This window comes from Podarcis erhardii, assembly GCF_964252035.2.
Source record: "Podarcis erhardii genome assembly, chromosome: 1".
Taxonomy (NCBI): Eukaryota; Metazoa; Chordata; class Lepidosauria; order Squamata; family Lacertidae; genus Podarcis; species Podarcis erhardii.
Window position 1 is genome coordinate 112,800,231 of NC_138497.1, and position 14,003 is coordinate 112,814,233.

Genomic DNA, 14,003 nt, shown 5'->3' on the forward strand with positions numbered 1-14,003 from the left:
GATTGACGGGTACTATTTTAAAACAAGACGTTTCAATATATATATAAGAAATATTAGAAGCAAAAGATTGTTCCTTGTTGATACTACGGTAATCAACAGCCTGATCCAGCTGGGGTAATGTGGTTGAGATAAAAGGGGGTTTCTCCACGCACATCTCTGGCTACATCAAGAACACAATGTGCAAAGGAATAGGAAGATGGACTCCCCAGTGGTGGATTTCTGTATCCAGTGGCTTGTGTGGTAGATAAGGCATTGGGTTGAATCCTTAGTCTGTTTCCAGGGGTGGGGTGAGTTGGTGCATCACACCTGTCCTTGAGCAGGTGCAAAATCTCAGGGTACTCTGGTAAATGGATCTGCGTGGAAGTTTATGTCCTGAAGCCATATGGAGAGTGGATGGGCCTTAGAACTTCCAATGGCGGCCTGGGGGCGGGGCAGCTTAGTTGACCTGCATCTTGAAGTGGCATGACCCTGTTCAAAACTCCAGTCATCTGGTAGGAGGCTGATACAGAATACACACCCAGCACCTTAAGCCAAAGCCTATCTACATTTGTAATCTATAAAGTTGTGGCTAATTCTCAACTCCAAGATGTTGTTGTCCCAATTTGTTCCACCTATTCACCGCCTCAGCCTTCCGTCCCCAGGAGCACATTGCACATGGGTCTGCAACACACAATGCTTAACAGAGAGTTGGTACTTTCAGTTTTAGCAGCACTAATAACCTGTCTGAGACCTTTTAACTCCTCTCTCTTATGGAGGGTGTTAAAGCGGGAGAAAATTCAGGCTCCTCCCCTCCCTAGGCATCTGCAGTTTTAAATTACTGGAAACCACCCTGATTTCACAAAAAAATTGGTGAGTCTAGGCACCTTAAATAAATAACAATATTTTCCACTATAAGAGAGCATAACATTGCCAAAAAGTGTGCAATAGGTGAATCATGATCTTTACGTAGATGAATCATGTACATTAAGAAAGCCATGTTTGTTATATGGCAAGCACTGAATTCTTCCCATCAATATGGAGAATTCAGAACATAAACATTTGAAATGGAAAGAAGATAAATCATTTTATTCATCTCTTTGTAATGACTTTCAAATTCAACAGTGATCTCATCAGGTGGGCGGGGAACTCTCTTTGATGCACAAGAGAAAATCAACTTCAAGCACTGCCTTTTGCATTCTCAGTATTTTTGAATTATATCCTTACATTGCCAGCAATCAGTCCATTTGTACTAAACAGAACTTTAAGGAGAAAGCACAGATCACATTTTCTAACCTCTATGCAATTTTGTCTTTCTATACAGGGAGATCGTGGCTTTGATGGTCCAAAGGGACCCCGAGGCCAGCCAGGCATTGGCATAAAGGGTGAAAAGGTGAGCAGTAAATATGCCAGGGGATTTGCAAAGTCTAAATGACCTGTGACTGATACTAGTCACAAAGAGTGTAATGAAGCAAAATAAAGAATTTGCTTTTTCAATGGCGATTGAACAATACTGTAGTTTCTCAGATAGATTTATGCCCAATAAACTACCCAAAGCCCATTTTAACATCTCTTCATAGTAAAGTGTGAGATGAAATAAGAAGGGTTTCATTCTGTGGGAAAGTTAAGTTCTGGGGTACAAAAAGAAAAGAAGACTGTACACGTTCCTTACTGTGCCGGAGACAGCATCTATAAAAGGCTGGCATTTAATGCGTCCTAAGAAAATATAGCATACATTTGTCAACGTCTCTGTACTGAGACTATGCCAATGGCTTCGAAGGAGCTGGTCCAAATTGTACCCAGTGAATATTTACAGCACAATCCTATATGTGTCTATTATATCTAAGTTTCAATTAGTTCAGTGGGGCTTACTCCTGGGTATCAGATTGCAGCGTAAGTAACTTGCATTTATATTTTGTATTAAGTAACAATGCTTTGTTTATAAGGGTGAAATTGGCCCGCCTGGTTTGCCTGGGCCTATTGGATTACCTGGTGTTGGACTTCAAGGAGAGAAGGTGAGTTTTGGTGCTTGCAGGTATTTAAAAATTGCTTAAGCCTTGCTTAGGGAACTCTTTCTCCAAGATTCATTTTCTGACATCTTCTCTAGGGAGTAGAAGGCCCCAAAGGACCACCAGGGCCAAGAGGGCCACCTGGACAGGGATTGCCCGGACCAAAGGTGAGCCAAGTCAGTGTTGGATTTAATTCTGTGATTGGTCTGCATGACAGCAGACTCTGATTGGCTGGAGACTCTAGTCAGCTGAGAGCTGGCTATGATGAGCAAGATAGTTGAAATTTGACAACTGGAGAAGTTGAAGGAAAAAGTAGCTCTGAAGGAGTCTCCCCCTGTGTTTTATTTATCCTTCTATTGTGTATTATTGAGTGTTACCAGTTTCTTTTCACACTAGGTTCCATATGCTTTATTTCAGTCACTCTGCTGACAACCAGAACTGCAACTGCTTGATTTTTTAAATAACTATGTGGGATTTTGGCAGAAATCCCCACCAAGCAAACTTCTCACATGTGGGCAGTGTAATCAACAACAAATGTGGTTGGGAGTGGAGTTTGGGCATAACAAGAAACCACAGTCACTTGAAAACTGAAGTGAAAGCCTCTGATTTCCCTCTTCTCAGCCATGCTGGGCTCATGCACATAAAACTAAGCTATAGCTTAGTGTGATATGGAAGCCCTGCCAAGATGTTCAGGATTTTATTTTTATCATTTCAATTTTACCAAGTATATAGTGGTTGAAATGGTGCTGCTCTCTACTGATGTACTCCCATCATCTCTCTCTGAAGATGGAATAAGCCGAGCAGATGTTCTTTATGTTGCTCAAGCATTTCAAATCATTTTGTTTTGTTTAAGGGCGATCAAGGTTTACCAGGAGAAACTGGAGCTCCGGGAGAAAGAGGTCTTGGAGAACCTGGAGCAAAGGTAAAGTAGCATTCTAAAAGTTGTATATTAAAACTGTATAAAACTGCATTATAATAAGGCATTTAATTATTTTTGCATTGCATAAGTAGCCCTGTGTATTTAAAGTTCAAGGACTTAATTCTATTGTATATTTAGGAGAACTGGGTACCAGGGAGAACAGAAACAGGAGAGAGGGGGAAAGGCTTTCAACAGCTACTGGTTCACGATGGCTATATATTGCCTCAAATATCGGAGGCAATGTAGATCATTTGCTGGGAACTGCAAGTGAGGAGAATGCTGCTGTGCTTGTGTCTTACTTGAGAGCTTCCAAGAGGCATCTGGTTGGCCACTGAGAAAGCAAAATGCTGGACTAGATGGGCTTAGGTCTGATCCAGTTGGGTCTATTTGTGTTCTTAACTTTCCATTTCTCGTTGACATTAGGGGGAACCAGGTTCTTCAGGACTAGCAGGTCTACCTGGCCTGCCAGGAGAAGATGGAGCACCAGGCCAAAAGGTTTGCTTATTTTATTTAAGCACGCCTGTTTCTAAAATTAAAAGAATTACTATAAGTGCCATTTGGCAAATCTAGGCTGGTTTCATCTATAGCCAAGGGATTAGTTCTGTGTGATGTGATGCGTTGGACACAATCACATGATAACACCTAGAGAAAGAGATGGAAGGATCTGCCAATTTCAGTTCTCTCAGTTCCTCATTTTTTCCCAATTTTAAATTCCCTTGTCCAGATGCCTGCAGCAATTTGAAATTATTATTTTCAAAAATCTTCAGCATTTAATGTGAATTTCTCCTAACAGACACATTTTTATGCAGTTTTGTAAAACACTCAAATTTTTGCAAGCAATTTTCTTCATATAAATAATTATGGTATGTTAGTTTCACTAACATATACATTATCCTAATAATATGCAGAGTTGTTGTTGTTGTTGTTGTTGTCCTGCTTTTGTTGCGTTGTGGAGCAAAAGTGACCCTCCTGACAGCAAAAATGCGGTAACACTGGGGAAGCATCGAAGAAGAACAGATAAAATGGAATGATACGTGAATGGCCCAGTTTAAATTCACTGCTAATTCTCTATTATTGCATGAATGACACATTGCAGAATACACCTGCAAAAAACACACCAGTCTGGAGGGGCCTTTAATGAGTCCTTGGTGAAGGGGAGAATTCCAAACAGGGACTTCTTGATTCACAGAGCAATATTTTAGCTGCTGAATTGCACCAATATATACAACGATATGCTACCACATTATTTTTTTTTCTTTTGCAGGGAGAACCAGGATTACCTGGCCCCCGTGGTCCAGAAGGTGCTCCTGGAATTGGAATACAGGGTGAAAAGGCAAGAAGTTATTTATAATTGGTCATGGAATTATGTGCGCTTTTTATTACCTTCTCTGAGAAAGTTAAAGTAGCTTTTGTATAAAGTAGCTTTTTCAACTTTTTCCTAGGGTGATCAAGGTCAAAGAGGTATACGTGGATTATCAGGACCAACTGGAGTGCCAGGACCTGCAGGGGCTAAAGTATTATTATTATTATTATTATTATTATTATTATTATTATTATTAATTTATTTTATTACCACGTCTGGTGTCAGAGGTTGGTGTGGTGGAGCAGTTGCCAAGGGAGGAAAGGCAACAGCCCCTCCAGAAGTCCTTTTTATTATGCATTTGTGATTATTTGTGCTCATGAAATTACCTGGATGGCAATACACGATGCCACTTTCAGTACTGTTTGCTACTGCAAATGTTTTGTGGTGCTTCCTTTTTTATCAGTACTTGTCCCATAGTTTTCTTTTTTAAAAAAAATAAAAATACTTTTTATTGCGGGTTTTGTGTTACAAAGCAAACAGGTAAACAGGGAATGGTACATCTATTGTCTCCACTTTCAATTCACGGTCTTTCTCACAGTTCATTTACATTTGGTGAGAGACATTTTTTTTCATAGACATCTTGCAGTTAGGGGAGAGGGGAGAAAGATGGGGATATTGGTCTTTCACTCTTTTGCCTGTTCTTAGTGTAGCGGGTGGAGGGGGGTGTCAGCATCACATGGGTAGGTTTTTTGTTTATATATTTATTTATTTTCATTGAGATTGTGAGAGGTTAGGGGTTCCCGAGCTTGCTTGGTTCTGTTTAGTTGATTGCGGTGTGGCTGATTTGTGTGAGGGAGGCAGGCTAGGTTGTTGGCACAGGTGAGCCATATTGATTTCTATGCTGTTGGAGGGGATGGGTCATTGTTCTGTTGTGCTGTGTATGTAATCAGGGGGAACCGCACTGGGGTGAAGGAAAAATTTTGCAACTTTTCATACTACAGTGGTACCTCGGGTTACATACACTTCAGGTTACATATGTTTCAGGTTACAGACTCTGCTAACCCAGAAATAGTACCTTGGGTTAAGAACTTTGCTTCAGGATGAGAACAGAAATCGTGCTCTGGCAGCGCAGCAGCAGCGGGAGGCCCCATTAGCTAAAGTGGTGCTTCAGGTTAAGAATAGTTTCAGGTTAAGAACGGACCTCCGGAAGTACATAACCAGGGGTACCACTGTAATGCAAAAATGCCCCACAAGAGAGCAACAGTGGTGTGACTTGGAGAAGTGTTGGTGAACAGCGGATTAAGTGGGTGTGTGGTGTGTGGATGGTTCAGTATAAATCCGCCATTAATGCAGGATTATTGTGCCAATAAGAGAAGTTTCAGAATAGACTCACAAAAATAACCCACCTATCTAGAAAAGCCCACAGTGAAAACACAGCCCTCACTAAACCAAGGGCTCATCCTGAATTCATTTTATGTGGCATTTCAAGGCATAGGTCTGCTCTTTAAAGCTCTGTGCTTGACTGATTCCCACCCCCACCCCCCAACCGCCCTGGCGCTTCCACTGGGAAAACTTGCTCTTTACCGCTGAATTGAACTAATGGCAATCTGCGGAAAACCTGATTTGTTGTTTGTTCTGATTGGCGTTAAAGAGTGGGTTTTCCTGGGGAAAGTAACAGGAGGGAGGTGAGAGCTCTTGGATACAGAGCTTTAAAGCTCAGACCTGTGTCAAGAATGTGCAGGGCAAAACAAGTAAGGTTGGATGAGCCCTTAGGAGTGAGGCTTTGAAAAAAGCTTCACATCTCAATTATCTTTTATTAATTTTGTTTTGTTCCTTTACAAAGTCATTGTTGTTGTTGCTGTTTTATAATGGTAGGGTGAACCCGGTACACCTGGGCGTCTTGGAATGCCAGGTCTCCCTGGACGAGCCATTATGGGACCAAAGGTAACAGCCGCATTTCTGTTGCTTCATAATGTTCAGTCTGGACATAGTAATGAGCCTAGCAATGGTTGCAATTACAACGGTCCTTGAATCCGAGCAGTGGCGTAGTGTGGGTTGTCAGCACCCGGGGCAAGGCAAGTAATTTGCGCCCCCTAACCCGTGGATTTGCGCCCCCTAACCCCCAGATGTTGCGGCCGGGGCCCCCTGCACCCTCCACGCTACGCCACTGAATCCGAGATATTATTGAGCGCCAAGTATGGCAAGATTTCTACCTGAAAAGCAATGTCAGGTCAAAACCATTGCAAAATCTGAATGTGGATCATCATGCGTGAACATGCACATGTCTGTGTATGCACTGAAAAAATGCCAATCAGAGCTGGCCAAAAGAAAGACCTTCTCCACATCATAGAATTAATATGTGTTCACAAGCATCACCTGTGCATGAGTTGTAATCCATTTCATATGGGAATTTTGTGACATTTGTAGCAGCCCTTAAATAAAGGCCGATTCGTTTTTTTAAAGGATAGTACATAATATTCAAAATTCACTTCTCTAGTTGCATATGTATATTTTTGGTTATATATGTGGGTTTTTTAAATTGAAGGGTGATCTTGGATTACCAGGACCTCCTGGCCCAGTTGGAGAACAGGGAATAGGGATTCCAGGGGCTAAGGTAATAACCAAATTGGTATACTCATTTAAATTTAAAAAACAAATTAAAAAATAGAAAATAAACATCTAGCAACTAATAACTGTTGAAAAATGTGAACATGTTCTTCTTCTTTTTTGCAAATAGGGTGATCGTGGACATCCAGGACCACCAGGACCATTTGGACCAAAGGGAGATGGGTACCCTGGCCCACCTGTAAGCAAATGCAATTTTGACAAACTACTTGTGGACATTTTTCAATAATGTGTGCCGCCATGTTGGGGAATATGAGACATTTGTCATTGCAAAGCAGTTTATAGTTAACCAATTTACTTTCTGATTTCAGGGTCTTCCAGGTCTTCCAGGAGCTCCAGGAGATCAAGGCCCTGAAGGGATTGGGTTATCTGGACCAAAGGTAAAATCTGGTAATTTAAAGTAAAATTATAAAATTGTTTGCCGATTAGGAGTTTGGTTTATTCAATAAAAAAATGATTGTAGTGTTTTTATCAAATACTGTTGGAAAATGTATATTACAGTTCTTAGCTAAATATTACTGCCCTGATATATAAACTTCATATTTCCATATATCTATATCTCTATCTCTATCTCTATCTATCTATCTATCTATCTATCTATCTATCTATCTATCTATCTACCTACCTACCTACCTACCTACCTACCTACCTTTCCCTCTGTGGTTCCTCTTAAACCTTGAATTTTTTATTCTGCTTAATTTGTTCTCCTTAATAATTCCTTCCCACATTGATTGCTTAGCATGATAGAAGTAATAATAAGGATGAAAAAGTAAAACTGGGCATTGGGAAAATTCATAAAATATATATATATTTTTTAGGGTGATCCCGGTATCAGAGGACCAGCTGGTCTCCCAGGCCCAGCAGGAGAAGGCCTACCAGGGCCTAAAGTAAGTTATAATTACTTCTCAAATTGAAACGTATCTTTTCAGGAATAATTATTACTGTCTTCTTTCCCTATCTCTCTGCAGCTGTGATAATCTTTGCATTAATTTAGGAATAAATAATAATAACAGGCATTGACAGAGACAAAAAGTTAATCCAAAGTCCTAATTAAATTAATTTGCTGATTTAAATCATCATCATCATCATCATCATCACAGGTCAAAGTCAATAGTTCACAAACCACATCATCCATTGACCATTTAGAGTAACTTGGGATATGTGATGTATGGATTGTCGTTTAAGACAACGATAAAACATATTTATTTGGAAATAATTACCACTAAAATCAAGTGACATCACTTTGCAGAGACATCATCTTGCCAACAAAGGTCCGTATAGTTAAAGCTATGGTTTTCCCAGTAGTGATGTATGGAAGTGAGAGCTGGACCATAAAGAAGGCTGATCGCCGAAGAACTGATGCTTTTGAATTATGGTGTTGGAGGAGACTCTTGAGAGTCCCATGGACTGCAGGAAGATCAAACCTATCCATTCTGAAGGAAATCAGTCCTGAGTGCTCACTGGAAGGACAGATCCTGAAGCTGAGGCTCCAGTACTTTGGCCACCTCATGAGAAGAGAAGACTCCGTGGAAAAGACCCTGATGTTGGGAAAGATGGAGGACACAAGGGGAAGGGGACGACAGAGGACGAGATGGTTGGACAGTGTTCTCGAAGCTACCAGCATGAGTTTGACCAAACTGCGGGAGGCAGTGGAAGACAGGAATGTCCATGGGGTCACGAAGAGTCGGACACGACTAGACGACTAAACAACAACAAAATCAAGTGATGCTTCTTAGCAGATATGTGGTTAGGATTGAGCTGTAACATACATTGGCAGCCAGCCATGGACTCTCAAGAACCTACTTGTATCTCATAAACATATTAAGTAGAAGTGACATGAAATGTGGCAATGATTATCACATTTTGCATGCATATAAAGATGCTATGCTGTTTCTCTATTCAGGGCAATGTTGGACGACAAGGACCACCTGGAGCCTTGGGACCTCCAGGTGAAGGTATCCAAGGACCAAAGGTATTAACATTTCTTGCATTCAGTTTTACATGCAATTTGGGTTGGGCTCAGATTTTGGCAATTTAGAGATGTTAAAAACTTTGTTACGGGTTGATATAGATTGGAAAGACAAACCAGACCAAAAGCATTTGCCAAGAAGGTTGTCATTAATCAAGTCTGAAAATCAGAGGTTTGAAGACAATCAGATACCATCATACTGTAGTTTCAACCACAAATGATGGTGGCATCATTCCCATGACCCACTGGGCAGCCTTTGGTTTTCAGGGGGAGTATGATTGCAAAGCTGAAACTAAAAGGAATTTGTGGAAGGGGACCACCAGGAGTGGAGCTTGTGGCTTAATTTGACCCAATTTGGCGCAGCTCAGATGCAGAAAAGGTTTGACAGATTGATATCTCTTTCTCTGTTCTGTGGGACTGGGGTGCATGGTGGTGGAGCGATTTGTCTGCTTAATTCTGATAATGAATGAGAAGACTCTATCATGCCAAATACCGGTAGTTATGCAGACCCCCGAGCGGTCAGCATCCAGAATCTTACACAGACAAGTGACATTCAGCTTCCTGAGATTTAGGGGTGAGGAACCTGTAATTTAATGGTGAGGAACCTGTGGACCTTCATCATCTCTGATCTTTGGTCATGGAAGATGGAGCTGATGGGTCCTGGGTATTCAACAACATATTGAAGGCCACAAGGTGCTGTAGCACTTTGCCACTACCTACTCCATTGGTTTTCGGCTGGTGGGTTGCTGCTGACTACTGAGTCATGATCCAAAGTGGGTCACAACATCTGCACAAAAACATACATAATGATGAAAATACTAATATGTGGCACCAAGGAGAACATATGCAGAATTCAGTCTGCGTGAAGTGCTACATTTGCTGGAATGTCTTTCAGTGTAAGATTATTTATGAACAGACAGCTCAAATAAAAAACATTTCCCTTATTTATTTATTTTTTACTTTTAATCAAATTTGTGTAACCAATGAAGGTTGATTTAGGGTAGACAATAAATGTCAATGATTCTGCCTTGCCTTCAGGGTGAGCAAGGAATTCAAGGAATGCCAGGACCCCGTGGGGCTCCTGGAGAAGGGCTTCTTGGACCCAAGGTATGGTATCAAAATCTAAAAACAGGTTTCTACCTGTTACCCAGTTTAGCTGTTTGAAGTTACTCGTAATCTATTTAAAACAAAAAAAGCAGTGGAATTAATGTTATGAGCATTTTGAAATATATAGTATGGGAAGATTAGACAATTTTAAATTAAGGGGATTAAATATACTCATTAATAGCTATGGGTCGAGATGATTATTTACTACCTCTAAGGTAAAAGGGTAAAGGACCCCTGGATGGTTAAGTCCAGTCAAAGGCAACTATGGGGTTGCGGCGCCCATCTTGCTTCAGGCTGAGGGAGCTGGCGTTTGTCCACAGACAGCTTTCTAGGTCATATGGCCAGCATGAATAAACCGCTTCTGGCGCAACGAAACACCGTGATGGAAGCCAGAGTGCATGGAAACACTGTTTACCTTCCTGCTGCAGCGGTATCTAATTATCTACTTGCACTGGTGTGCTTTCGAACTGCTAGGTTGGCAGAAGCAGAGACAGAGCAACGGGAGCTCACCCCAACCTTCCGATCAACAAGCCCAAGAGGCTCAGTGGTTTAGACCACAGCGCCACCCGCTCTAATATCTCTGAACCCCTGTTGCTGGTGATCACAAGCAAAAGAGATCTATGCACCCTACCATCTGCTGCCTCTTAGCCTGATTGACAGGTTCCACCAATCAATTCACTCAAAGGGAGTTTCTTCATACCTTGAGCACTTAGAATGGTTGTGATTATTCCAGAAAATCACATCAGTTACACAGCCACTGACTACAATATCATGCTCTAAGTGCCAGAGTTCTCTCCCTTCTACACCCCAGTCTGCTGAGAGTGGAGTGGGGAGTTGGTTCGGTGGATCGGCCAGTTTGGGGGCTTTAATTATGTCTTGATGTGCTAAGTGGTCAAGAAATTAGGATGGATCAGGCCTGTCAAGTCATGCATTTTTTAAAAAATGTATGTATTTGGAATTCATATGGTAGAGTCCATTTCTGCTGCAAAATGTAGGGAACTTTGACATAATACTATCTTGTCTTTCCCATCAGTGCATGTTGTTTCAAACAGAGGTTATTAATGTGATGCCTTACGAATGTTGTGTAATTAATTCCAAGGGTGATCGTGGAGCTGCTGGAGAAAGAGGAAGAAAAGGAGAGAAGGGAAACATGGGTGACCCTGGTTCAGCTGGAGAACCTGTATGTAATAATATGCATAAGAAATCATTAATACTTTTTCACTTAAAAAATCATCTAACTACAAATGACACACATTTGAACCCCATGGGAGTGGGAGGAGTGGCATGAAGGGGAACAATTTAGAGCAGGGAAAGCATTAAATACTCCTTTCTCCCAGGAGACTTCTCCTCTCCAAATTCTCCTCTCCAAATTCCTTTCCCCACACAAGTATTTGTTGTTGATTGTTTTCTTTTTTAAAAAAAATAACAACCCTCCTTATGCTGTTTGTTAGTTATAAATTAAAATCATTTAAATACTGCTCTTAATTTAAAAAATCTCAGAATGGTTCATAATCATGCTGTAACTTACTTAACACAGCAAAATAAAATACATAAAACATTTTCAACCTTAAAACAGTAGCAAGGAAATCATCCCACAGATTGTTCTAAGAGATTGGTGGGACCATATAACACCAGTCCTAAAGGATCTTCACTGGCTCCTAGTATGTTTCCGAGCGCAATTCAAAGTGTTGGTGCTGACCTTTAAAGCCCTAAATGGCCTTGGTCCTGTGTACCTGAAGAAGCATCTCCACTCCCATCGTTCTGCCTGAGGTCCTCCTCCAAGGGTATTCTGCTGGTTCCCTCACTGTGAGAAGCTAGGTTACAGGGAACTAGTCAGAGGGCCTTCTTGGTAGTGGCACCCTCCCTGGGGAATGCCCTCCCTTCAGATGTCAAGGAATTACACAACTTTCAGAAGACATCTGAAGGCAGCCCTGTATTGGGAGGTTTTTAACGCTTTATGTTTTATGTTTTTAGATATGATGTCAGCAGCCCAGAGTGGCTGGGGAAACCTAGCCAGATGGGTGGGGCATAAATAATAAAATGTTATTGCTATTTAATGAATGGTTGTCTTTTTAGGGCAGAACTGGAGCAAAGGGCGAGCAAGGTCTAACAGTAAGCAATTAATATTTTGGAAAGAAAATTCATTTATGCAATATTATCTCAATCTCTGTATGTGTCACTGAGCAGCTGTAAAAGATTTTTTTAATGCTTTATTTGAAGAAGGCATATATAGAGAAAGCTCACTGAATACCAAAGTATGTTGTTCAGAGTATTTCTTTATAATTTCCTGGCTAATGGGAAAAGGAGGATAAAAGAGGCCAAATGAAATAAAAATGACATTGTAGACATCACATATTTTTTTAAAAGTAGGTCAGAAACCATGGTAGCCATGGTAGTGTTTTTGTAGGAAACCGACCAACTATTAAATGTATATTTCTCAAAATGGTGCTGTAGAGGGAACTGACCTAGGCTGAAGGAGGTACAGATCTCAGTTCCAGGTGTGCTGATGTTGGTGTTTCTGGAGCTCTGTCCAGAGAGTAGATGGATCTTCACTTTCAGATTTAAGATCAGGATACTTCTTGCTTGAGCTGCTCTGTCTTCAACACCCACAGCTGGATGTCTGGTCCCCCTGCTGAAAGACTGCACTGGTGGACTTTCACCTGCCCACCCACCTTGGCTCACCTTTGTGCTAAGTCAGTGGAGGTGCTGTGCTTACTGAGATGGGGATGAGGCGAGGTAAAGTGATAGCAAACGCAGTGGCAACCCCACAAATGCACACACACCTGAAGCTCCCTTGATCTCACCCCCATCTCTGTCCTAGCAAGCAGCAACACTGCCACCAGGAGTGCTCCACTGCACTCCGCACACACGAACAGCACAGCAGTGTTGGTATGTGTGTAAGTGGGACACCAAAGACATCCTATCTTACATCCTTGGGCAACTCAGGCAAAATGATTTGATGCATACAATAGCCAATACAGAATTGGCTACGGTAGAATAATCTTTGTGAAATGCAGGTGGTGGAAAAGTTGCCTTACTAAAATGTCTCCATTAGGAGAAATAAATTCTATATTTTAAGAAATGTGCTGCAGCATCCGATTGAGATTATAATATTCCCCTGCACACACAAAAGGCAGCCTATGAACTTCCAGGGGTATTCGCATCTACTCTTAAAGCTCCCTAAGCCACGATGCATTGCAGCATTTAAGCATTGACTGAATGGTCCAGTACTTAAGTGCTTAAGCTTCATTGCATGAACAATATTGGCAACAACTCTGATGATGAAAAATGCCTGAAATCTGAGGTATGCCAGCAGAGACCATGCTATAAATTGCTGGGAATAAAGCAGACGTCAGATAATGTATATGTGAACTCTTTATCTTTTCTAACCTAGAGAGAAGATATAATTAAATTGATTAAAGAGATATGTGGTAAGTTTTCAACAAGCCTTCTCATTCCAATCCTATGCCTGTTTGTTCTGATCATTTCCTCCTCCCAGAAAATGATTATCGAAACATCTGCAACTCCAAGGGGAAATGAAAAGGTCGCCCAATCATTTGAGATGTCAATTTAATATTTAAAAAAATCACATTTAAATAGTTTAGCACCCAGAAAGAGCCGTGAGAATTAGAACACTAACAGATGTCTGCCTTTGGCAGGCACTTTTAAATTTAGCCTACATTGCTAAGTCAAAAGGAGAAAGTGTTCTGTCAGTCCCAAAATATTAGCAGTGCTCGGTCCACAGCCCGATTGTGGCTAATCTTAGATTCTGACCTAATGGGGAGTGGCCAGATTCTGACCTACCGGGGAGTTTGTCACTGTGGGAAGGTTCTTTTGATTCCATCTATCACTGTGAGCACTGTGAATCTCACATTAGCAATAGATAATTTGAAAGTCTTGGTCATACTAAGGTCTCCATTAAAGCCATCAAGTAATTTAAATTGGTTCTGTTTCATCTGCAATCTTACTTCTATCCTAAGAAGAGTGTAGCTGTTAAGTCAATTCATAGCAGGCTGCAATTGTTTTCCCTTTTTTAATTAAAAAATGCACTTATCTTCATATACATCACACATCGGGAATATAGTATATAATTAA

General features: G+C 41.1%; 1 protein-coding gene across 4 annotated transcripts in view; it reads left to right on the top strand.

Moving 5' to 3' along the window:
• Positions 1–14,003, top strand: part of LOC309340308 (uncharacterized protein) — a 43,110-nt gene that overhangs the window by 20,531 nt on the left and 8,576 nt on the right. For all 4 annotated transcript variants that reach the window (XM_081859008.1, XM_081859007.1, XM_081859009.1 and 1 more), the window contains 17 exons: positions 1,301–1,369; positions 1,923–1,991; positions 2,084–2,152; positions 2,839–2,907; positions 3,328–3,399; positions 4,169–4,237; positions 4,347–4,418; positions 6,083–6,151; positions 6,753–6,821; positions 6,945–7,013; positions 7,144–7,212; positions 7,651–7,719; positions 8,736–8,804; positions 9,840–9,908; positions 11,008–11,088; positions 11,985–12,020; positions 13,303–13,339. In XM_081859008.1, the coding sequence (XP_081715134.1) occupies positions 1,301–1,369; positions 1,923–1,991; positions 2,084–2,152; positions 2,839–2,907; positions 3,328–3,399; positions 4,169–4,237; positions 4,347–4,418; positions 6,083–6,151; positions 6,753–6,821; positions 6,945–7,013; positions 7,144–7,212; positions 7,651–7,719; positions 8,736–8,804; positions 9,840–9,908; positions 11,008–11,088; positions 11,985–12,020; positions 13,303–13,339 (1,126 nt within the window). The remainder of the gene's footprint in view (positions 1–1,300; positions 1,370–1,922; positions 1,992–2,083; positions 2,153–2,838; positions 2,908–3,327; positions 3,400–4,168; positions 4,238–4,346; positions 4,419–6,082; positions 6,152–6,752; positions 6,822–6,944; positions 7,014–7,143; positions 7,213–7,650; positions 7,720–8,735; positions 8,805–9,839; positions 9,909–11,007; positions 11,089–11,984; positions 12,021–13,302; positions 13,340–14,003) is intronic.